The 25459-nt window shown below is 44.4% G+C and overlaps 1 protein-coding gene across 2 annotated transcripts in view; it reads left to right on the forward strand.

Annotated features, from left to right (window-relative positions):
• AFF3 (ALF transcription elongation factor 3) overlaps window positions 1-25459 on the forward strand; it is a 579340-nt gene that overhangs the window by 68875 nt on the left and 485006 nt on the right. The window contains exons 2-5 of one of the 2 annotated variants that reach the window (XM_057558661.1): window positions 20952-21038; window positions 23322-23442; window positions 24468-24780; window positions 24910-25295. In XM_057558661.1, the coding sequence (XP_057414644.1) occupies window positions 20952-21038; window positions 23322-23442; window positions 24468-24780; window positions 24910-25295 (907 nt within the window). The remainder of the gene's footprint in view (window positions 1-20951; window positions 21039-23321; window positions 23443-24467; window positions 24781-24909; window positions 25296-25459) is intronic. The other variant, XM_057558662.1, reaches the window with a different exon arrangement.

Raw genomic sequence — 25459 nt, forward strand, 5'->3', positions numbered from 1 at the left:
TATTTTTTTCTTTTTCCCTTTTTTTTTTTTATTACTGGTGATCTGCATTTTTAACATGTTCAGTTATTTTTATTTCTCTGTCTTTATTTTTTATTTTTGGAATTTCCTGTTCATGTCCTAAACTCACGTTATCTGATATTTTTAAACCATTTTCTTCATTTCTAATAGCTCTTTGTGTATTTATGTAATAATACTATTACCCCTTTTCTTACATGTTTTATATCCTTTCCCCAATTTATCTTCAGTCTTTTAATTTTGTGGGACTTTTATGACATATATAAATGTATAATTTTTACATGGTCAAATGTTTTTTTCTTTCATTGCTTTAATGATGAAGAATGCCAGCCTCTTCCAACATCAGTTAAGTATTTACCTATATTTTCTTCTTGTTTTATAGCTTCATTAAAAAATTATTCTTTAATCTGTTGGGATTTATTTTTGAATATGTTACGAGATAGGCTAAAAATTTTTTCCCTAAATACTTTACCTGTTATCCCAAAACCCAAAAGCGGGTGTACTGAAAAATTCTCTTTTCTTCAAGGATTTGTAATGATACGAAGTTGAGTTTTTAAAAAGTCGGTAAGATAATAATGACCTCGGCTGTGTGTGGGCCAATCCTAGGGTTATTTTTTTTTTTTATTATTTTTTTTTAAATTTATTTATTTATTTATGACTGTGTTGTGTCTTCGTTTCTGTGCGAGGGCTTTCTCTAGTTGTGGCAAGCGGGGGCCACTCTTCATCGCGGTGCGCGGGCCTCTCACTATCGCGGCCTCTCCTGTTGCGGAGCACAGGCTCCAGACGCGCAGGCTCAGCAATTGTGGCTCACGGGCCCAGTTGCTCTGCGGCATGTGGGATCTTCCCAGACCAGGGCTCGAACCCATGTCCCCTGCATTGACAGGCGGATTCTTAACCACTGCACCACCAGGGAAGCCCCCAATCCTAGGGTTATTAAATAAAAGGAACTGAATGTGATAGGTAAACGGCAAGCACTTCAAACCTAGGGCATCATGAGGATGGTGATACCATCTGTGTTAAGTGGGGAATTCATGAGGGGAGACGCTTGTCAGCAAAGAGTTTGCACGTTTTCTTCAGCACCTTATTTTCTCAGAGCCTGGCACACGCTTTTAGTTTTGGTTAGAACCGTATCAGTGGTCTTTCTTGGTAGGTTGAACATCTTTGCAAGCCAAGAGGTGGATTACGTGTTTCAAGGGACGGAGGAGAAATCTGGGCTTTTGGAGGCCATTTTATTTTTATTCATAATTGTTCCCTCCTTGAAGTGCCCTCCCTGCTGCCACCATACCCCTTCCAAGAACACTTCTTTACTTAGAAATTACCTATATAAACTTCATCACCTTTGCACAACTTACCTTTATGGTTAACAGATTCCTTTTGTACCTGTTGGTTCACCTGGCCTCACGACAATCCAATGTAGAAGGCCTGCAGGTGTTTTGATGTCCTTGTTTTTAAAGATTTGGAAACTTGTGCCCGAGAACATTAGGGGCTTAAGATCACACAAAGGGGCTTCCCTGGTGGCGCAGTGGTTGAGAATCTGCCTGCTAATGCAGGGGACACGGGTTCGAGCCCTGGTCTGGGAGGATCCCACATGCCACGGAGCAGCTGGGCCCGTGAGCCACAATTGCTGAGCCTGCGCGTCTGGAGCCTGTGCCCCGCGACGGGAGGGGCCGCGATAGAGAAAGGCCCGCGCACCGCGATGAAGAACGGTCCCCGCACCGCGATGAAGAGTGGCCCCCACTTGCCGCAACTGGAGAAAGCCCTCGCACGAACCGAAGACCCAACACAGCCAAAAATAGATAAATAAATAAATAAATAAATAAATAAATAAATAAATAAATAAGAAAAAAAAATCCTTAAAATAAAAAAAAAAAAAAAAAAAAGATCACACAAAGAAGATATGTTCTCTTGTTCTTTCATTGAACAAACACTCATTGGGGGCCCATCATATGCTGGGCACTGTTAGGTACTGAGGACACATAGATGAAAGGGAGGTCTTTTTATAAAAAATTGATTTTATTCAAGTATAATTGATGTACAACGTTGTGTTAATTGCTGCTGTACAGAAAAGTGATTCAGTTATACATATATATACATTCTTGTTCATATACTCTTCCATTATGGTTTATCAAGGATATTGAATAGAGTTCCCTGTGCTATACAGTAGGACCTTGTGGTTTATCCATCTTATATATAATAGTTTGTATCTGCTAATCCCCAACTCCCACTCCATCCCTCCCTTACTCCCCTCCCTCTTGGCAGCCACAAGTCTGTTCTCTATGTCTGTGATTCTGTTTCTGTTTTGTAGATAAGTTTACCTGTGTCATATTTTAGATTCCACATATAGGTGATATCCTATGATATGTGTCTTTCTCTGTCTGACTTACTTCACTTAGTAGGATCATCTCTAGGTCCATCCATGTTGCTGCAAATGGCATTTATTTCTTTCAGAAAGGGAGGTCTTGCTCTTCAAGTACTTAAGAAAAGGAAAAGGCAGCACTGGAACTAAAACCCAGATCCTGTGACTCTAAGCTGTGGTCTTCCTGCTGCACCTTATTTTCTGGTACATGGACCCATAAGCTTTGTGGCTGAGACTGGCCAAAAAAGTGCTTAGTTCACTTCATTTGTCGGGACTTGGTGGTCATCCTTAGTTGACTGAAGAGCCATCGTCCTCTGCAGCAGTCATTTCATCCATAATTGGTATGTCTGGTTACTGCTTTGACTAAATGTGATTCATTCATACTTGGAGGCTCCTAGCACACCAGCAGCATTGGATTGAAGAAGGTTGACTAATTCAGTGAGGATTTCTTTAGCATAGCTTGATGTAGGGTGCTGATACTTGGGTGAAATATGCCTCGTAAGCATCATTGTTTTGACAGAGTTGGTATAAAGTGTAAGGGTGGCTCTTGGCGTGCGCATCCTCAGAGCAGGTTCCACTTTGTGTAGGCATGTGGTTCCGTGGGTGCCCAAAGACTAAAGTTTAAATGGAGGAAGCTGAATAGAGGAAGTTGACCTTGGCCGTAGTGAAGAGAGCCATGGTTGGCCCTGAGGCATGTATTGCTCATGATGTGATGCCTTGGAACAGTGTGCTGCCTTGTTGGTGACCTCGAGGATGCCCAGGTGGGGCACGTGGTGATCCCCCCCGGGGAATGGACACTGGGACAAGGAAGGAACTGACTCCTTTCCTGGATCAGACTTCACTTTTTAGAGCCAGGCCTTGGTACTTGACAATAACCATCCATTAAAATTAAAAAAAAAAAAAAATCACGAGGCAATTAGTATGGGTGACATTTAATACATCATGCATGGTGAACTTGAGTGACCTTGATGAAATGAGGGAACTTGGGTAATAATTAGATCAGTATATTATGTTGCTATCTACCTTAGTTGCCCATATATACCTCTTTAGGATTCTTTGTAGGCACTAGATCAAAAGCCAGACACCTGTATTTCTTGGTTCTTTGTCGTGTAAAGTGTAATTTAGAGTCACTCAGACTCTTTGTTTTAAAGAGAAATGTTTTTTTCATTGATGCTCTGATATAAATGGGCCAGCATGATCACCCCTCTGGAAAGTTTAGTGTCCACAGATAAAAACAAAAAGGAAAATTAGGATTCAGTGGACTTTCACGGTAATGGGAAAAGCTAGTTGTTCTAATGATTTTATTTATTTATTGTTTTGAATTCTGAGCTGAAAAGAGAAGGGTGTATTTGAAAACTGAAGATGAGAGTAAGTCTGTTGGACTGATTTTTGTCGCTTTAGCTTTAATTTCTGTATTTAGTTCTTTTTTTTGCGTTTAAGTCTATATTTATATGTATGTTAATTCTTTTGTTTTCTGTGTAAGTTAATTCTATTTTATATGTGTATATTTTATATGTAATGCCATTTTATATTTCCATTTCATCTTACATTGTTATTCAGTGTACTTTTATGTGTTCTAATAAAATCATTGTTTCTATATGTGTTTTCTGATTGACAAGTTGAAGAAGGAAATTGATTTTTTTTCTTGGTCGTAAAACTAAGTATAGAGTCATACCGGAAAGCTTTTGGAAAACAAATAGAACAATCCCTTTGTCAATGTGAATATTTCAGTTTTTCAAGCTACTTGCATGACTAGCGTGATAAACAGTCTTAGGACAAGCATTTGATATTGATTTGCTAGTCTCAAGTAACAGGTTACTGCTTCACTTCTTATTGAGAATTGAATCAAAATAATTCTGTGCTCTAAATAATACGTATCTCGAGAATTCCCGTGCATGATTTACGTGCTGCAGTGTAGCAAGAATAAATAACGAAGAGTCATACGACTCTAGATAAAGGATGTATATTACTACATAATTTTATTATATAGTAAATCTTAATTTGGGATACACAAAAAGCTGTTGTAGAGGTTCTTAAAAAATTTTAGAGGCACATTGTGTTATAAAAATTTGCATCTTTTTTTATTAATCCAGACGAATTCTTAGCCATATGGCCTTTATTGTCCAATAAAAATCGCAAGTGGGAAATACTGTTGCTTACAAAACATAGACCATTTTGCAAGTCAGAATTGATTATCATTCAAAGCTGATATTAGAAACAGAATTCTGTACTGTTTCTTCTTCTCAAAATTAAAATATGAAGTTATAATTAGGTACTCTGTGTTTCATATAAAAGTCAGATAGTATTTTTTTGCATATTTTAAATTTATTTCCAGAATTTACCATCTGGTAAATGGTTTGAGTTAATTTTAGAGAGTTGCAAGTAACTGAGATGTTTCATATGGATTTGACGATTCATGTAACCCACATTTGTGTGTGTGAGTGTGTATGCGGTAAGCTTGTCATAGCTCAGATGTTTAAAATAAATCCATTTAATCTTAAATCTTTTTCTTCTAACCTCTCCTCGTAGAAGAGGAGTTTTAGGGCCATGGAAAAAATTTTTTTAATAATGAAGTTTTATTTCTTGCTCATGCTAGATGTTCATAACGTGTCAGTGTGAGTGTCTGCTCTCGGTGACATTGACCTCACTCAGGGACCCAGGTGAAGGGAAACTCCTTTTTCTTTTTTTTGGGGGGGCTGCGTTGGGTCTTCGTTGCTGCGCACGGGCTTTCTCTAGTTGCAGGGAGCGGGGGCTACTCTTCGTTGTGGTGTGCGGGCTTCTCATGGCGGTGGCTTCTCTTGTTGCGGAGCACAGGCTCTAGGCATGTGGGCTTCAGTAGTTGTGGCACGTGGGCTCAGTAGTTGTGGCTCGCGGGCTCCAGAGCGCAGGCTCAGTAGTTATGGCTCATGGGCTTAGTTGCTCCATGGCATGTGGGATCTCCCTAGACCAGGGATCGAACCCGTGTCCCCTGCATTGGCAGGCGGATTCTTAACCACTGTACCAGCAGGGAAGTCCCAAGGAAACTCCATTTTTATGCTTCCATATTTGGCAACGGACGAAATAACAGACGTGACATATACAAGGATATACATACTTATTCCTAAACTAGCTCCCAAACAATTGCGTGTGGAATTGTGTGGAAATTAGCAAGCCGATTCCAAATATGTATGAAAAATACAAAGGGTTAATATACCAAGACAGTCTTGAAGAAGAAAAAGATTGTAGGACTAACTCTACTGGATAGTAAGATTTTATTGTAAAGCTGTAATAATTAAGACATATTTTGTTGGCACAGGGGTGGGCAGATGGACAGATGAAATGAGAATCCAGGAACAGAACCACACATATATAAAGACATAATTTTTGGCAAAGGTTGGGACTGCAGAGCATTGGGAAAATAATGGTCTTTTCAACTAATAGCGCTGGGTCATTTGGATCACCATATGAAAAAAAATTAAACTTGATCCATACATTTCATCAACATCAATTTCAGGTTTTTTGTTTGTTTTCTAAACTGAACTTGGTTTCACACATAGTATGAGATAGGGCTCAAGTTCAGTTCATTGAGTTGATTAGCTCATGGACAGAGCGTAGATCCGTTGATTAAGTTTAGTAGAACGTCTCCAGAGCATCAGAAATCGCTCTCGGGCATCTTTCTAGTCATTATCTTTTCCTTTCTCCCCAAGGATAACCATTATTTTGAACTCCCAACACTACAGTTTACTTGTTTTTGTACATCATACAAATGAATTATATAGTGGAATTATATAGTAGATCTTCTCTGTATTGCTGCTTTCACTCAGTATTATGTTTGTGAGATTTATTTATGTTGTTGCGTATACCTGTAGTTCTTAAGGAGTGTAGAGTTATGCGTCACCTCCCTAAAGGTAGGGTAGCTACGTAAATTATTTGTAGTCATTCTGCATGGGAGATTTATTTATTTATTCATTCAGTTATTTGTTTATATAAATATGGACTCACAGATATCTCTTTTATACTTTGGGCTATAATCCAGTACTATATTTTTTTGCTGAAATTGCTCCAGCTTCGGCTGTTGGAAACCCTTTCAGTTGACTTCTGTATCCTTTTGACATATGCGCATCATTGTGTTGTTGTGGTTATTGTTTTGAGCACTTTTCTTGCTTTCTGGTACTACACGTTGCTTCACACCTGTCTTGTATATTTCATGCCTCAGTCCGAGAATCAGCTGTTTCTCCCGGAAGCCCTGGTTTCCTTTATTGGAGAATGGTGTTAGAAACCAAGATCTGGCTTAATTTCCCTTAGTATAATGTCTTCAAGGTCCATCCGTGTTGTATGTGTTAGTTTGCTAGGTTTGCGTGACAAAGTATCATGGACTGAGGGGCTTAAACGACAGAAATTTAGTTTCTCACAGTCCTGGAGGCTGGAAGTCAAGGTTAAAGTGTCTGCAGGTTTGGTTTCTTCTGAGGCCTCTCTCCTTGGCTTGCAGAAGACAAGCTCTTGCTAGCTTCTCCTGTGGTCTTTTCATGTACAGGCCTTCCTGATTTCTCCTTTGTGTGTCCAAATTTCCTCTTTCTATAATAAGGATACCAGTCAGATTGGATTAGGACCCATTCTAATGACCTCATTTTAACTTAATCACCTCTTTAAAGGCCTGATCTCCAAACACAGTCACGTTCTGAGGTACTAGGGGATAACGCTTCAATATGTGAATTTTGGGGGGACACAGTTCAGCCCATAATGTTGTAGCACGTGTCAGAATTTCCTTCCTGTTAAGGCTGAGTAATATTCCGCCGTACGTATAGACTACAGTTTGTTTATCCAGTAACTCACTGTCTGGGTTATTTCCACCTCTTGGGTGTTGTGAATAGTGCTGCTGTGAACACGGATGTACAGATATCTCTTGGAGACCGTCTTTCAAATCTTATAGGTGTACACCCAGAAGTAGAACTGTTGGATCATATTGTAATTCTAGGATTCTAATTCTAGTTTTAGGTTTTTGAGGAAGCGCCATACTCTTTTCTGTGGCATTTGTACCGTTTTATATTCCCACCAACAGTGTGTACGCGGTTCCAGTTTTTCCATATCCTTGCCAACACTTGTTATTTTTGGGTTTTTTTGAGACTACCCATCCTAATATGTATGAAGAATAGCAAATATTTAATATACAGCATCAAACATACTAAGTAAAAGCAAAGGAAAAAGAAAATTTTATTTTTTCTGTTTCTCAGAAATAACCAGTGTTAATGTCTTGGTATTCTCTTAGATATTTTATATATGTATGCGTGTATATGCGCGCACACACACATACACACATATGCTTATGTATAAATTTAACAAAACTTTAATCACATTGCTTATATAATTTTTATCCTGTTTTTCATTTAATATTACACTATGAGCATTTCCTATGTCATTAAATATTATTGAAACACGTGAGTTTAATGGCTACAACATACAAAATAGTTTCATTATTTTCTGATTATTGCTCACAAGGTTGCTTCTTGTTCCCCCTGTTATGTACAATTCTCTGATGAAAATTTCATCTGCATGTATCTCTGCATTTCTGACAATTTTGTTTGGCCAGATTCCTAGAAGGGGGTTAGCAAGGTAAACAGTTCTCTTTAAAGTTTCTGAATATATACTACAAAATGCACAATTGTTTCCAGCCATGTGGGGGACGCCACAGTCACCCAACACTTACTGGGATTGAATATTATCTTTCCAACTTGTTTTTTAAAATCTTTTCCAATTGAGTACATTAAAAAAATGATTTCACTTTGATTTAGTTTGCACTTCTTTAATTATTAGCGAAGATGTGCAGTTTTCACATATTTATCTTTTCTTTTGTGAATTTAATATGCCTGGTAAATAATTGACATGGCTAGGAAATGGCACATTGGATTTGCAGAATTACCAATATTTTCATAGATGCTGTTAGAGATGCGATTAGTCACAGCCTTTAATGTTTAAGAAAATGTGATATGTCTAATATTAATATTAAGAGATGGTGTTGCATTTATCGATGATAATTTTGTTGCTCTATAAGACTTGTAAAAACTAGTCAGAGACAAACTGCTTGAAACATAAATATTGTAAACAAAGGAAACGCACATAATCTGAAGAAACATTCATTTTTATCTAAAGTTCTAACTTGAAAAATTAATATCATAAATAGTATTTCTCAAATAGCAAACAAAGTTTGATTAGATGAAAGATAAGGAGACAGTTTCACACAAAAACTGGAAAGAGTACTGGGGAAATTATAAGGTAGGAGACAGTTGGAGGGCAATGGACAGTTAATAAATCTGTGGCCGGGAGAGTAGGGTTCAGAGTTCCTGGGGGACGTTGGCAGTTCAACAAACCCTTTCTGATGTAAATTGTTATCGCACTGTAAATCCAAAGTCCCAGATGCCCCTCCACTCGGGTTCATAGTCTTGAGGTTCTGTATGTCTTGGAAGAAGCAGACGAGTTGAGTTCCTAAAGGGAAGTTCCCAGAGCTGCTATCAGATGACCTGGTGTCTTCTGAATTATCCTTGGGAATCATGCAGGTAATTTGTCTGAGGCCCAGATGATACTGGAGCAGGTGCAGTGAGAAATTAGATGCTGTCCGGGTGAATACAGTGATTTTTTTTTTTTTTTTTTCTGGCATGCCTAAGTACAGGGGAAATACTGAGAGATTCAAAAAGTTCCTGCTCGATGTAGAGTTCGGTTGGATTAAAGTCTGTAGCTGAGGTGTGGAGAGTTGGTTTAGTTCATCCTTGGGGAGGGGGTGGGTAGGAGAGAAGGAGAGTGGAGAAAATAGGCCTGGCCTGGTAGGGAGAGCCAGGATCCTGGTATAGTATAGCACATGACTTACTAATCATTGCCTTAATTTTACATTTTACATGTTTATAGATACTTCAGAAGGGGAAGAACAAATTAAAACTGTTAATATTTCTAAAATATAATGCTTTTTATTCAAAAAGCAATATGTGGCTATAAAATATCCAAGAAAGACAGAAGAGTATAAATTCTTTCCCATCCTCACCACTCCATCATTCATCTCAGAGATAACTATTTAAACATTTTTATGTATCCATAAACACACGCACGTTATTTTATGTCAAAGAGATTATATCATCCTTCCCTCTACAACTTATTCTTTTCACTTTATACGTCTTGGATGTTTTCCATGTCTGTACATTTAGATCCACACCATCCGGTAGCTACATACTCTTCCATTGTGTGAAGTACTGTAATTGGTTAACCAGTCTCCTAGGAATGATATTCCACTGGTTTTAAATTTGTATTTGTTTTTGTAATTAATAATTTGTTTTGCGGTGATATCCTAAATATGAATAGTATATTCCTAAGTAGGAGATGCCTGGGTCAAAGTCAGCATTTAGTGACGGCCTTCTCAGGCCACCTACCTGAGATGGATGAGGGGTGGTATTTCTTTCTGCATTATGGGTGTTTTAATCACCTTCCATCCAGCTATTCGTGGTACTTCACGTTGGCAGAACACGTTCGCATTTCCAAACACCCCGTTCACTTCTTACTGATCAGTGTGCGGATTGGTTTTGTTTACCGTGCCTGAGCTGAAGGCCTGCAGCTCGGAGTAGCTCCCAACTACCGCCCCTGGGTCTTCTCCCTCCTGGCCCAGTGGTGATGCCTTTGAATGTAGAGGACAGTCCTTGGAAGTTATGGGCCCAGTGGGAGGAGATAGTCTTGTCTAACGGGAGGCTTTGCTATGTCTTTTCTATAATTCCAAGCCAACTCTGAGTCATTTTCTTCTTATTTAAGAAAGCTTCAAGTTCAGTAATTTTCTAGGATGTTTCCCGCTGAGATGTTACAGCATCTTCTATAAATGCATGTAGATTTTTCATTGCAAAAGGACATCATGACACTTCATGTCTCTCTGTGCAAATCTTAAAGAAAAAATTATGTGGTAAAGCCTAGCTTCATCAGTGCCTTGAGGCCGCTGCTTTCAGGATGTACCTGAAAGGCATTTGTGTGTACAAGCACGCGCTTTACCGTCCCGGGAAGACCAGACAAATCCACTCCCAGTATTGCTTTTCCTCCCCGGCTTCAGTGAAGGTGGGGTTAGTGAAGAAGAAAGTTGGTGATTCATGCATCCATCTGTTCCTCTATTCGTTCAACAAACGGTCATTGAATGTCTCCCGTGAGCCAGGCTTTGTTCTCAGCTAATTCTGAGGGGTGCGGACATTCATAAATTTATCCTAATATCACAGAGCTACTTACGTTACCGGTGACATTGGGCTTCCTCTGTTGTGTACGGGCATATGTGGGAAACATAAAAAGAGACAGAAAGAGCAAGAGCTGAGGGAAGAGGAAAGCAGAGGAGGAGGAGGACGTGACGTTTAAGAGGACATGAAGCAAACGTGTTGTCAGAACAGACTTAGTGAGTGTCCTCTTTGAAGCGTTTCTTAAAGAATTGTGAGAGTTATCATGTGTAAGCAGCCCCGTAATATATAATATTCTGAAAGTTCTAGGGAATCAAATAAAATAGTTTTATGATAGATTGCATGTCTAGTTGGAATGGGGAAACGTGTAAGTGATACAGCAGCCATGGGAGGGACCCCTTGGTTTTCTGACACTGTGTTATATGGATATTTAGAATCAATCATCTTTAGTGTCACTAGCACAGAATCAATTATAGAAATGTAGAGTTCAAATAATTCATAATTCTCAACATCTTCCTCTAAGTCAAGCGTAATTGACTACAGAATTTTCACCCTGGGAAGATGGAGAAACGTCCTCAGGAGTCTGTGTCAAGGTGTGGGCCACAGACTAGCTGGCACTTTGTATATAGTGAGCATTAACGGAACATTTTTTGAATAAAAATATATTATTTTTAAAACTTAAATTGTCTTTAATATTCAGAACTTATGCAGAACTTAGAATTTTGATTCTAACAGTTATTGTTTAGAATAACGTTTCAATTTTCTAAGTCCTACTTTTTCGTTGAAGAAAGGTCTTTATCTGTAAAATGAGCATAGGATCTGTTCATGACACACAGATTTTATTTCATTATATATATTCATTTACTAAAATGTGGTGTTTTGCATAAATAAGGGGTACATAACAGGTTTGTAGAGAGGGATAAATATGAAAACAAATACAACTTTCTTTATAAACTCTCCAGCACCAGACAGTTGCCCAATATTGGCATTATTATGATTCTCATTATTATATTCTACAACCATAAAGAATATTTTAGGATCCAGGATCTGAGTGGATTTTCATTCTGTTTGTTCAAATTGTGGAATATGTATAGGCCACATTTTGATAAGGAGAAAAAAGATTAAACAACCATTGAGCATCTATTTTTAAAGCATTATTCTCATTGCCACCTCTGTGCTAGGCAGTATTCTAGGTGCTGGACATACAGAAAGTACACATAGGCCCTCTGCTTGTGGAACTAACCATTTAATGGAGGATTCAGATAATTAGTACAAGAAATGTGATGTGGAGGAGACCGTAGGTTTCTATGTAGGAGTTATGAAGGGCCCCCTGGGTCTGTTGGGGGCGTCAGGGAATGTTTCTGAGAGGGAAACCCCGCTAAGCTGAGACCTCCAGGGTCGGGAGGAGGGGGCCAGGTGGAGAGCCGAGGTGCTGAAGGCACAGAGAATAGCACACACCTGGGCTCAGAGATTTGGGGAATTGAGGGCTGACAGTGGGGAGAGAACAGGGGCCGGGTCCTGCCAGGCTGTGGATGCCAGAGTTGGATTCTGTCCAAGGGCAGGGTGGGACCCGAGCGGTGACATGATCAAATCTCTGTTTCAGAAACCCCACTCTGGCTTGACTCTGGAGGAGCCGTTGGACTGGGGCAGGAAGAACAGCTGGGGGACCCTTTGGGAGGCACTGCCAGGGTCTGGAGAGAGCCCAGGGGGGCCTGGGCTGAGGAGTGGGCGGTGGAAGAGAGAGCTGGACCAATCTGAGTGACCTTGACAGTGCTGGGGACTGATTGGAGATGAGGGGCCGTGGCATGGGAAACGATGGAGACAAGCTGATTCCCGCCTTTCTGGCCCGAGCAATGAGGTGGCTAGTGGTGTTGATGTGGGCAAACAGAATGGAGGCAGAGGCCAGGGTGGGAGGCGGAGGTGCGCTCGGGAGACCGGCTCTGTGTGTCTGTGGGAAGCCTGACTTGAGGAGACCATGTGGATGGTTGGATAGTTGGGTCTGGAGCGGAGACGAGAGACGTGGGTGCCCCTTGGAGCCTTGCACGTGTCATCAACGTGAAAATGGCACTTGCAGGTAAGGAATGCACGACATCACCCAGGAAGAGGCCAGGCCTGGAGCCTGGAGTGACAGCACATTTTGCAGGAGCGGCGCAGGAAGAGAAACAGGCAGGCACGCTCGGGAGTAGCGCGAGAGGCAGGAGGAAAACAAGCTCGCAGCCCCACAGCCTGGGGAGAGAGCTCGTGGAGGTGGCGTTGGCCATGCTGGGGACTGGGCAGTGAGGAGTGTCCGTGGAGGCCCCGCGAGGAGGGGGGGACCTCGCTGTGAACGCAGATCACATGGGTTTCGGAGAACCCGGCATTGGAGAGAGAGCAGCTCTGCAGAAATCTGTGTCTCATAAAGAGCAACAGCCCGAGGAGGGCAGGGGGTCAGGGAAGGCGCCTCATTTTCTTTCCATCCTTTTTTCTTTTTTTAAAGCTGACGGACTTGAAGGGGTTTATTTGCTGTGGAGAAAAAGCCAGTGGAGACCCAGATGGTGACCAAATAGGGGGAAGCGTATCTGTGGGGAGGTGGAGGGTGGATGGAAGGTGGGGAGTAAACGGAAGGGGCTTCAGAGCCCAGGGGGGCGGGTCCTCGTGGCGAGGAGGAAGGATTGGCCCTGAGGGAGGAGAAGGGGAGGCCCGGGGTCCAGGTGAGGCGGGCGGAGGACAGGACGTTGAGGGGGCCTCTGCCCGGGGCTTCTGCTTCTCTGTGACCGAGGAAGGGAGCCCTGGGCCTCACACCCCAGTCCTGCTTCCCTGGGGACCATGGAGACGCCATCCTCGGTGGGGGGGGTCTGCATTCCCTTTCAGTCCTGAGGATCACTTCTGTCTTATTTCCCTCTTTGCTGCATGCTTTGCCCACCGAGACTTCTGGCCGAGCTGGATAAAGTGCCTTGTACCAAAAGAAGCCATTCTCATCTTCAAAGCAGGGCCTCCTTCCCTCCCAGATGAATGGTTGAGTCCGTTTTGGTAGTTTCTACCTGTGCTGTCCACATGGAAGAGCCTCCCGGTTGGCCCGTCTGCTCAGACGTGGGAAGGTGTTTGAGGCCGTGCCTGTCCCTTTAACGCCCTCTCCGTAAGGGGAGCTCTCTTTGCTTTCATCCTAGCCTGGGGCTCATTTTGTACCTGGGGAGCCCAAACTGACTCTTACCTGCCTTCGGAGATTCCCCTTCAGCAGGTCAGTCCGTATCTCGGTCATGGTTGTGGGAGGAAACAAATTCGAGGAGTCGGGCTCAGGAAGAGCCGGAGCCATGAGTTCATGGCTGGTGTTTGGGGTCGCAGGGCTTTGCTCGTCGAGGAGCCTGACCCATCGGAAACGTCAGGAAGTTATATGAAGGGACTCGGCCACCCTTCTGCCCCCCGACGTGGGCACCACGCGCATGACCCTGAGGGGCCGTGCAGGGGTGCTTTGGGAGGGCATCCTGGTTACAACATAGGCACGCTGGAAAATAGGACCCATCTTGTGTACGGCTTTAAAATCCTAGGAGCTGAAGTTTAGCAACTGATGCTGTAAAGTGAAAATGAAATTTAACTGAGCATTTAGTGGAGGAAAAGTAATTTATTGGCTCTACCATGAAAAGCCCTGGGAGTAGGCGTCCTTCTCACCCTGGACGCCAGTGACGGGTGCCGGCTCTGTGCTGCGGGCTGCAAGTGGGCTCTTTGGAATAGCATAGTAGGGACTTCGCAGGTGGGTCTCATTTGGCCATGTTACTGCTTTTGTGAGGCTCTGCTGTGTCTTTATATTCTACCAAGGAGAAGATGGTAAATCAGGGTAATTGCTTCATCCCAAGGCACTTTTATATTGTAAAGCAAAGAGGTCCTGTTAAGAAACTCAAATTAACTTCGGCTGTTGATACTATATGGCGAGCCTCTTTGAAAGCTGCTTGTCATACAGCCTGGCGGTTTATCACGGAACAATTCCATTAGAACCTGACACTTGTTCTCAAGGCACCAAGACTTAGGATCCCTCAGGAAAAGCATTTAACCCTTGGCAATGCAAAGCTGTCATTTATCTGTCATCTCTCTAAAAACTCACTGGAGCATGTTTACGAGAGAGATTTGGAGCCGTCATCATTTCCACTGAATTAGAAATAGATTTGGGCTTCAGTAAATAGTCAAGGAACAGTAAAGTGTCCAGGCCCATACTGCGGAAGTGGCCTGGCTCTGCTAGTTCCATTATAAAATGCACTTACCGTGGTATTCCATAATTCTCAAGGAGCTCACTGAACAGAATTCAGCGACTGGAGTATTCGTTAATTGCTAGTGCTGACTCATTTGAATTGCTTATCCCAGTTCTATTTTATAGGCTTCAGAAGAATTGTTCAGGTTCATGTATATCCACCAAGGAGGCTTAGCAGACCTCAGAAGAATGAACTGAAATCGTCACGATCTGAAAATTAACGCCCTTCTGCCTGGCATTTACAAACAAAGGATGGGGGCACCATTTGTCAAGGCCCGTCAGTGAGCAGGTTCCCCAGGGAGCCAGGCCAGCAGAGTCGCAGAATTCAGTCTCCGGTGCTAGACTGCCTGGCTTCAGACCCAGGCATTGCCTCTCACTGGCTGTGGGCATTGGACAAGTTAGTTAACCTCAGGGCCTCTCGTTTCTTCATGGGTGGACGGGGAAATGTCTCTTGGGGTTTTAAAGACTCTTAAATGAAATAATGCACGTGAAGTCCTTCGTACAGTGGCTGCATGTAGTAATAAAGGGAAATCGGTATTAGCAGAATTTAATATGGGCCTGATGGGTCTGAGATGATGGTATAGATCATCCAAAAAGGCTAGTTTTCATTGGAATATTTACCGGCTGAATTTTTCTGTGGGCCTCGGTTACTTTATGACTCCCTTCAATTTCCTAGTTTCCCAAAAGCTGTGGCACAGGAGACGTGATGATGGCGCAGACCAGCCTCAGTTCTGCTCCCGTTCTTGTAGAACAGACCGGCAGCCCTAAGGCAGAGGTCTGTAAACGCTCTGAGTTTCAAGATTGAATTAAGATTGCGACAGCCTTCGCGGTCAGAGACAAATGAGTAAGGTTGGGCTGACCTTTTCAAGATGGTGGAAGTAATCAAGGGGGCGATGCTTCCAAAGCTGGTGGTGAGCCAGAGGCATAAAGCTGTTGGGGGAAAACCGAGTGAACAGGCATGGGAACTGGAATTCGGTGACTCAAAGCGAAAAGCCTGGTGTAAGTGAGCAGGGTCCTAGTAATGTTCTTTAGGATGTAAGGGTTCGTCGTATGCGCTGCTGGCCAATCCTCACTCCCCAGCAGGTCTTTAACCACCAGCCTCACCACCACGACCACAGTCACCATCATCGCCACCGTCATCATCACTGCCATCACCATCACCGTCAGTCACCAGCACCACCGTCACCATCACCACCACCACCACCATCATCACCAGCACCATAGCTACCACAGCTCGGGGGCTTGATGGACCCCAGTTGGGAGCGTCCTTGCTTCCTCACCAGTCTCTGTCTCCAGCCCCGTCCTCTCAGCCTGACTTGCCTCTATCACCCGCTCCCTCCCTGACCGCCCTTCTGCCCCCCAGTCCACTGGCTCTGACTGCAGACCAAGGAAGGAATTTGCGAGTAAACTTCAGCAACCTTGCTTTCCCCCGATTTAAGGAAGGATCACTGATCTTTTAGTACTTGCTTCATAAATAACAGGAGATGTTAATTAGCTTGACCTGTTAAATCTAAAGCAGTTGTCGTCATTTTGGAGCGTGTGATCACGTTTCCTTAATGATGCACAGTTGCTGATGTTACCGCCCGGAAGAACAGGATGCGGAACATTCTTCCCCTCTTCGCTGGGTGCCTCCTCTTCTTCCCGTTGGCGCTTGTGACCTCAGCCCTCACCCCGGGGGTGGGTGAGCACGGCATCCATCCCAGGACTGTCAGCATCCCAGGACTGTCAGCAGATTGTCTCCTCTGTGGTCCAGCTGATCGCGGCCCGCCCTGATGCAAACTGCAAGGAAAGGACGAGCGAGTCTGGGAGTCTCCTTTCATTCTCCCCTGCGTCCATCCTTCACTTATGCACTCCCAGCCGAGCCTGCTTTCAGGAAGGGATCAGGTAAACTTATTTAGGGCGAGGTAGTTTAGCAGTGGAGCAAACCAAAGAAATGAAGCTTTGGATGTGGAATTCCAAGTGGCTAAAGAAGTAAGGTGGTGTGGTGAGGGCAAAGGTCACCTCCTCCGAATACTCTCAAAGGCCACTTAATAGTAATTTGTGCATCTTGTGCTTCTGAGTCCTCCCTCTTCCCTTCCCTCTCCTCCACCTGCCCCTTTCTCAAGACCCAGCTCAAAGGAGCTCTCTTGCAGGATGTAATCCTGGCTCCTTCTGCATGCCGGACCACAGGATGTTAACATTCTCTGCTTAGAAGGGCCCCTTCCTCTCCTCGCCCTGGTCCCCTAGACTGTTAGCTTCTCAGCAGCAGGATAGGCTGGTTGCAGCCCTAATGATCTTCCCAGTATCTGACACAAGGGCATTCGGGAGGCATTCAGAAATGCTTTTGGACTAAAGTGAATTGTAGTTCTGCTATTTGAGGAAGACAGTATTTTTTTAAACATGGAGAACATGATAACTTTATCCAAAAGATAGGTGAAAGGTTTCTCATTCTCCTTTTTTTTTTATTGGAGTATAGTTGTTTTACAATGTTGTGTTAGTTTCTGCTGTACAGTGAAGTGAGTCAGCTATATGTATACATATGTCCCCTCCCTCTTGGACCTCCCCCCCCAATCCCACCCATCTAGGTCACCACGGAGCACAGAGCTGAGCTCCCTGTGCTGTACAGCAGGTTCCCACTAGCTGGCTATTTTACACATGGTAGTGTATTTATGTCAAACCTAACCTCCCAATTCATCCCACCCTCCCCTTCCCCCGCTGTGTCCACACGTCCATTCTCTGCATCTCCGTCTCTATTCCTGCCCCGTAAATAGGTTCATCTCATTCTCTTCTTGAATTCACTCGTTTCCTAGATCCCAACCCTGGAGATACACCAGTAGGTAGAATAATGGGGGTTTTTTTTGTTTGTTTGTTTGTTTTTGGTTTGTTTCTTTAAGGATGAAACACTTTGATGATTCCAGTCAAGGGGTGCAATGAACCACATATACCCTTGGCTGAAAGCCTTTGTCATGGGAAATGCAGTTTGTTTGAAGCGAGTGGTCAGATTTGAACGGGCTGCACGTGATTCAGTGCAGGAAGGAGGACGGCAGAGTCTCTCTCTGGCCAGTGGGTCTGCTGGGTCAGATCTGGGGCTCAGTTGCAGAGGCCGCTGTGCCAACTCCAGTGCCTTCCCTCCAGGAGGGCAGCTTGGGCACAGATTGGAGTTGGCTGATGCCTGGGTCGGATCCGGTGAAAGTGATGACACTGTCAGCCCTAGCGGGCTTACTCTGTAGAATCTGTAATTTCTTTATTCACTCACCCGTCCTCCATTCCTCTATTCTGTAGTACATGGATATCCTTTTCGTATGGGTGCTGTGGAAAGAGACTGATTTTTGTTTTTCTTTGTTTTGGGAGTATAAAAATAACAGCCCAGCCTTTGTTCCAGAATTCTTCTTTTACTTCTGTCTGAAGGAGAGAGGACTTCCCTTTGTTTCACTCGCCCTGCTTAGCTTTGCTGTGGCTCACATTCACAACTGGTGGACACTGGGCTTGTAGACACCAGGGTTTAGGAAGTGTGGCCACTTCTTGGCTCTTAGGTAGGTCCTGTCTCCTGGATAGACCTGAAGAAAGTACTTTGGACATTGCTGTTCCTTCCACATGATGTCTTCTTCACGACATTGTTTTGATGATCAAATTCTTATCCTAAGTTCCTCGATCTTTAAAAAAGTTAACCTAGGAGTATCTACCAGCTTTGTCTTTCTTCAAGGGACATTGTAAGGATAACGAAGAGACATATATGTGAAATGTTTTGAGCTCAGTGGAAGGGAGAAGACTTGAGGCTCAAAGGTATTACTGTTATTTAGTTCCATGCTGTTATCATGTGATTTTGGAAATGATGATAGTATCATATTTGGATATCTTTTCCTCCTTAACCAGCATAGTTGGCTTTGGCCACTGCCCTACAAAATACTTCACGCGTCATCAACATGAAAACGGCACCTGCAGGCAAGGAATGCACAGCGTCACCCAGGAAGAGGCCAGGCCTAGAGCCTGGAGTGACAGCACGTTTTGCAGGAGCGGCGCAGGAAGAGAAAGAAACAGGCAGGCACGCTCGGGAGTAGCCCGAGAGGCAGGAGGAAAACAAGCTCGCAGGCCCACAGCCCGGGGAGAGAGCTCGTGGAGGTGGCGTTGGCCGTGCGGGGGGCTGGGCAGTGAGGAGTGTCCGTGGAGGCCCCGCGAGGAGGGGGACCTTGCTGTGAACGCAGATCACATGGGTTTCGGAGAACCTGGCATTGCAGAGAGAGCAGCTCTGCAGAAATCTGTGTCTCATAAAGAGCAACAGCCCGAGGAGGGCAGGGGGTCAGGGAAGGCGCCTCATTTTCTTTTCTTTCTTTCTTTTTTTTTTTTTTTTTTTTTTAGTTTTTATGACTCTTATTAAATCCTTACAAAACAGAATACAAAATTCCGGCGTTGACAGTTGGTGTAAAGGAAAACTTCTGAGCTGTATCAGTTCACCTGGTGCAGGGGAGTTAAAGTGCTTGGATGTTTTTCTCCCACTTTAAAAAAATTTGAGTTCTTTTTTTGTCTTTTTTACACATCTTAACATTGAAGCACTGCTGTGCCCCCTTCCCCCAGCGCCAGACTCGTTCACAGGAACGGTTCTGACCAGTCCCATCGGGCCGCACTGTCGTTGTGACAGGGGGAGGAAGTGGCTGTCCCACCTTTGAGAGAAAAAAAAAAAAAAAAACCTGCTCACAGCTCGGCTTTCCCGCGTAAAATGGCCAGGGCGCCTGCAGCGGGCGAGAGTCCATTTGTTTCTTTTTTACAAAACGGCAGAATCCCCGGTTTCAGAACGTGGAATCACATTTTCTGGGAATGCTATACATCTGCAATAAATAATAAATAGTGTCGTAGCAGTTTGCTGCCTCTGCTTTCATGCAAAACAAATGAATACATTTGGTGACATGCATTTGAAGAGTGTGATTCTTGTAATTGTCACAGAAAGCAGGAACCACCTCGCAGACGATAGAGATTTTACCGTCTGCTAGTAACAAAGGGACATAACTCATAACACGAGGCTCTTACTGAGTTTAATGGATGTATTAGCATGCCAGGAATTGGAATTCTTTAGTACAACCATCCCCAGGGAAGCTGACCTGACTTTGCAGCACGTCAGGGAGAAGGTTCCTTTGCTTGTAGAGCAAATGGCCTGGCCCTCATATTGCTGGGATGGCAGAAGAGGGAAGAGGGCTGAGTTTTAATGGTGTAGGCGTGCTCCAGGATTGTGACAACCTGCCCAGACCTCACTTGTGATCAGTGGAACGGCAGACTCGCTGTCAAGAAGGTACTGTCTTTATGAGTCAGAAAAGGTAAAAGTTCAGACGCTTGGGGAGAGATGACGGCTGGCAAGTCCAGGCTTTCTCTTCCAGTGACATTTGCTTTGTGCAGGTGACATTTTAGCTTCCTGGGCCTGACGTGACAGGAGGGGGTTGTGGCTCTAGTTCAGGATAAGGAGTGGGTGGGTTCCTGTTAGGCGCTGAATGCTCAGTGGAAGCGGCAGAGCTGAGAAACCCGAGGAAAGGCAGTCAAGAAGTCTTGCCTCTTGTGCAAGGTTTCCTTTGCCCTCCTCTGGAGAAGGGGGACGGTCGTCATCTTCGGTCATTCCGGTTTCAGCTGATGGTGTGGAGGGCACGGCCTGGCACAGGCATCGTGGTGGTCCCATGAGAGGTGGCCAGTGCGTTTCTGTTAGTAGCTCACGTGGAGGTGGTCCTGAGGGTGTTCAGTCCTCCTCGTATCAGAGGCCATAGGCTGGGCGTGCCAGTGGGACCTCATTAGGGAACTTTACCCAGCGGTGGTCTGCATCTGGGAGCGCTTTTGGTTGTCTTCCAGCTTAAAGGAGTTGGGAAATGAGGCAGGTTTACTTAAGGAGTGCTTCCCCCTCACCTCCGTCTTCTCCATATTTGGAAGTGATCCTTGACCTTGGAAATGCAGTGAGTCGGATACCTGCCTCATTGATTTGGGCTTGTATCCTAATGCCTCTGTCTTAAACATCCAAGTCACGTTGCAAAGTAGGTAGGGTTTCGAAATGTATCTTCATTGCTACACTCTGCATTGTTCCTGACCTTTTCTTCACATGTCCCGTGCCCTTTGGACCCTGATGTCTTGTGCCCTTTCTCCCTGGCCTTTGGGAAAAAGCTGACAAACTCGTGCGCACTAAGGTGCTGAGGGCTGATCAGGTGTAAAGTGTTTTCCCTTCTTGTGGTGTCTACATTTCTTACAGGGGTGAAGACATCTTAAACCAGAGGAGTGACTCTCTAGTTGTGGAATTTCAGTCGTCAGCCAGCAGATGCAGGAGGTATTATATTGGGTATGGGGGCTTCTCAGAAGCCTGGAAATCATCCTAAATGACCACCTGCTCCATGTTACATCAGGCCACTTCGTGCATCACACCAGTCTTGTGCGTTTGGTTGGCTTGACCTGGCTGAGGACAGCAAGCATGTCTGTGGGAGCCTCTGTGCCTGGAGTTGCACACAGTAGGTGCTTCACGATAGGTACAGTAGGTGCTGTACCTATCGGAGAGGAGGAGAAGTACGATGCATGCAATGCAAGCTTGTTTTTCTGATTGCAAATGCTGGTTTTGGTCCAGAAATTAGCCAGTTCATAGAAAACCCGCAGTGCCTCTCTTGGCTACAGCCCACTTCATGCCCATCCACAGCATGAGTTGTGTATCCTCAGAACAGTCTCCATTTGAAATCCATGGAATGTTCACGGAAGCTGGGGTTTCATATTGCAGAAGCATATTGCCCTGCAAGCAGGGCAGGACAGTTGTACCCTGTCCTTTGAATCTGAAGCCTGGCTCTGTGATTGAGTGTCATTCCCATCTCGTGCCTCCCTTATGCCAGTCACTGTCACCACGGCCACCCCGGAGAGTTTCCAGTGACTGTGGGGTTGGAGCGGTGAGCCTCGCCGTTGGGAGGCTGGGGCTGCAGCCTCCCTTTACGTGAAGGTCACTGCTTGGACTCCCAAATCGAATAACTTTGGGTAATGTCCTAAGGCTGAATTAAAATGCTAATAGGCTACATGTTCTGGGTATTTTAACCTTCCCTGATCTGAAATTTAAATGAAATGCCTTAGGTGCTCTCAGAGTCTTGCCAGAAGCATATTTAGCATCACCCCTTAGACAGTGAATTTAAAATATACCCTGGCCACGCGGGCAGAGCTAGGAAGATACGCAATATTTATTTTATGATCATTTTATTTGCGTCCTCTACAGCAACATGACACAAGTATGCTCTTTTACTCGAGATAGCAATTTAGCTGAAACATAACAAAACCCCAAACCTTACTATTTTTTAAGTTTCTTTGAACCTGCAGATTCTCTCCTTATCAACAACATTTAATAGCAGTACATTGGATTTGGGGCACCTGAAGCTATGCCAAAGCCCTTTTGTACATTTCCTTTGCATTTAAACCTTGTGACAACACCATGAAGACATTGGGCTGTAGAGAGATTGCATGGCGTTTTCGTCATCATATCACTGGTTATGGCAGGACCACGGTCAGGATGTGGCTGTCCTGGCTCCCAGCTCCAGCCTCTGCCCACTAGATCAAGCTTGAGCTCTAAGCAAAGTGATGACAAGCTCGCTTAAACTAAATGCGTCTGCTTGAAATGCACACGGTGCTCATTTGGAGGACATGGCAGTTCCTCACAAGGGGTAGTGTTAGTTCCGTTGTCTACACTGGGGCCAGATTTCTCTGTCTACTGAGCTGAAAAGACAAGTCTATCTCCTTCTGTCCCTTAAGTCACTTCCTTATTAGTTGAATTAGCCTTTTTGTTTTTTCCTTACTAGGAGGAGGGAACACTGTTTTTTCCTCAAGTCCTTCTAGTTATCTGGTTTCTGGTCACTTTGTCATTATATCTTGGGAGAATGGATATTAATTTTTTTGCACAAAAAGGCTGAGTTCCTTGATGGCATACCATGTTTCAATTTCCGTCCTCTCTCTCGTTGCCTACCCCCCTTCCTCTTAGCACATTTTTCATAGTGAGGAAGAGGGATCGTGTGAAATATATCAGAAGGAAGTATGGATTCAGTAGGAGTTTGACGACTTGACTGATTAGCAGAAATCAGAAGGAGGCTCATAACCCTGAAAACCACTGCAGCATGGAGTTTTAACAGCTCTTTGGGGACCTAGTTAATGAAAGAATCACTACAGAAACACAGCCATGCAAAAAAAAAAAAGAAAAGAAAAGAGAAGGAGCATTTCCATATAACACTCTGGGGCCATGTCATAAGAGGAAATACGCTCATAATTTCTATTTACACATCTCTGTAATTACCTTCTGCTTGAAGACTATTTTCAGTCTTCTCCTGTCAAAGTTGCTTAGATATTTCCTCTTTCACACATCAGGCAGAGAGGTCTAGTACTGGTTGCAGCTTGTCCTAAGGACTTTTTTTTCCTCCTGAAGAATGGAATTCTCAGACACCCGAGCCATACTGCTTGATTAGACTGGCTTTCATCTGATCCATGTTCCCGTTACCATTGCCATTTGCCCGTGAATCAGACCTCTGCATTCAGGTGAATGTTGCATTGAGCATTACCTTTAACTTTTTCGTGTGTGGTTGTTCTCTCTTCTTTCTCCCTGATGCAGTGTCTATGAACCAGATAGAAACGTGTTACGGAGGAAAGAACGAGAAAGAAGAAATCAGGAAACTCAGCAGGATGATGGCGCGTTTAATTCAAGTTACTCCCTCTTTAGTGAACCCTACAAGGTAGATGGTTTTCACTTGTTCATCTCCACCCCTCATCCCTCCCTCTAACCCCGACGGCAGTCTTGACTACGGGAATTGGCCAACCAAACTTCAGACAGCTCAGCCCCTAAGGATGGGGTCTTCTCCCACAAATTTTGGTGCCTCTTTCACATGTCTTTACTGGCTAGTCCCTCAATGAAATATAACTTTTGTTTAAGATGGAGAGCTGCGTGCTATGACTTTTATCAATAATTGACTTCATCTCTGCATCTTTGCAAACATTGAGTTTGCAAAGTCAATGCCATTTGTTGTGTTTCCTAAGCTATTAGGAAACAACCACTAAAAAGAGGTTGGGTTACGTATTTGTCACACACAGATCATGCTAGGAGCAGGGTACTTGATAGGGCTCATAAGAAAGGAAATGTTGGATTGTATCTCATTTATACCAAAGGCCAGAAATATAACTTTGCTTGCAAAATGAAGTAGCTCCCCGGATTTCATTCCTATTTCAGGCTGCTTGGAACTGGGGGTGGTTCAGGCCGAGGGCTTCCTGCAGACTGAACCCCACACTCACTGTAAGCTTCTCTGTGATTTCTTTTGCCCGTCCCTCTGGGTTTCTAACAAGAATAATTCTATATTTAGAAATTGGAAGCAAAATAATGTGAGGCAAATCTGAATTTTCAAGGAAAGCTTGCAGTGGGATGAAAAAGAAAAAGGAAAAGAAAATCTAGCCTTGGAAAGACTTAATCCAGACCAGGTTGTGAAGTTGCAATCGTAAATTTCCTGATTTCCTTGGCTGTGGCACAGTACCAAGGAGAGATGCTTCATTCACGCCCTCTGAGGCCATTAGCTGCAGTCCAGTCCTAGTGAGACACAGAGTGTTGACAGACGTCTTCAGAGACGCTGACCATTTTGATGGAATCTCTGAGCTGTCATTCTGAATGTGGCAACCCTGGCTCTTCTAGCAGTGAAGGCGCCTCTCCATCACTTCCCGTGTTTCCATTGTCTGTAACAGGAGTATGGATGTTATGTTCTTCTTTTTCCAGACTAACAAGGGGGATGAGCTCTCCAACCGGCTCCAGAACACTTTAGGCAATTACGATGAAATGAAAGACTTTTTAACGGATAGATCGAATCAGAGTCATCTCGTTGGCGTTCCCAAACCTGGGGTTCCTCAGGCTCCCGTGAACAAGATTGACGAGCATTTTGTTGCAGATTCGAGAGCCCAGACCCAGCCTGCATCCGTCTGCAGCACCACGTCCTCCACCCCAGCAGTGGTCCCTGGGCAGCAGAGTAAGAGGGGCACCGTGGGCTGGCAGAAGGCCGGGCACCCACCGTCCGATGGCCAACAGAGAGCAAGTAAGCACGGACACAGGACGCTTGATTTGAACAGATCTGCTCACCCAGAGAACCATAATAAAAACCCTAACCCCTGTGTCTCGAGCCCCTCATCCTCATCTTCCTCTTCTTCTTCTTCTTCCAAATCAGCACAACAGGGCTCTCTCAGGACCTTGCTTGGAGATGGTGTTGGCAGACAGCAGCCGCGGACCAAACAGGTGTGCAACGTCGAGGTGGGTCTTCAGACCCAGGACAGGCCACCTGCTATGGGAGCCAAGCACAGCGGCAGTGGCCACTGTGTTCAGAACTTTCCTCCATCCCTGGCTTCAAAACCTAGCCTCGTCCAGCAGAAACCGACTGCCTATGTACGACCGATGGATGGCCAAGATCAGGCTCCCGATGAGTCTCCGAAGCTGAAGTCGTCCACAGAGACCAGCGTGCACTGTGCGTCATACAGGGGAGCCTCGGGCACCAAGCCAGAGTCCGCCAGAGCCAAGGCCAAGCTTTCCAAGTTCAGCATCCCCAAACAAGGAGAGGTGAGTCTCTTCTCAACACCACTTACACGCATCCGAGTAGTTTCAAGGGACGACCTGACTAGTTGTAAATTCCATTCCCATGCATCTTTATTTCAGTGTGTGACTGATGTCATGTGGGATTTGTAGCCATCAATATGGAAGGATGGACACATCCATAATGATTT

This window comes from Balaenoptera acutorostrata, chromosome 12 (genome assembly GCF_949987535.1).
Source record: "Balaenoptera acutorostrata chromosome 12, mBalAcu1.1, whole genome shotgun sequence".
NCBI classification, from domain to species: domain Eukaryota; kingdom Metazoa; phylum Chordata; class Mammalia; order Artiodactyla; family Balaenopteridae; genus Balaenoptera; species Balaenoptera acutorostrata.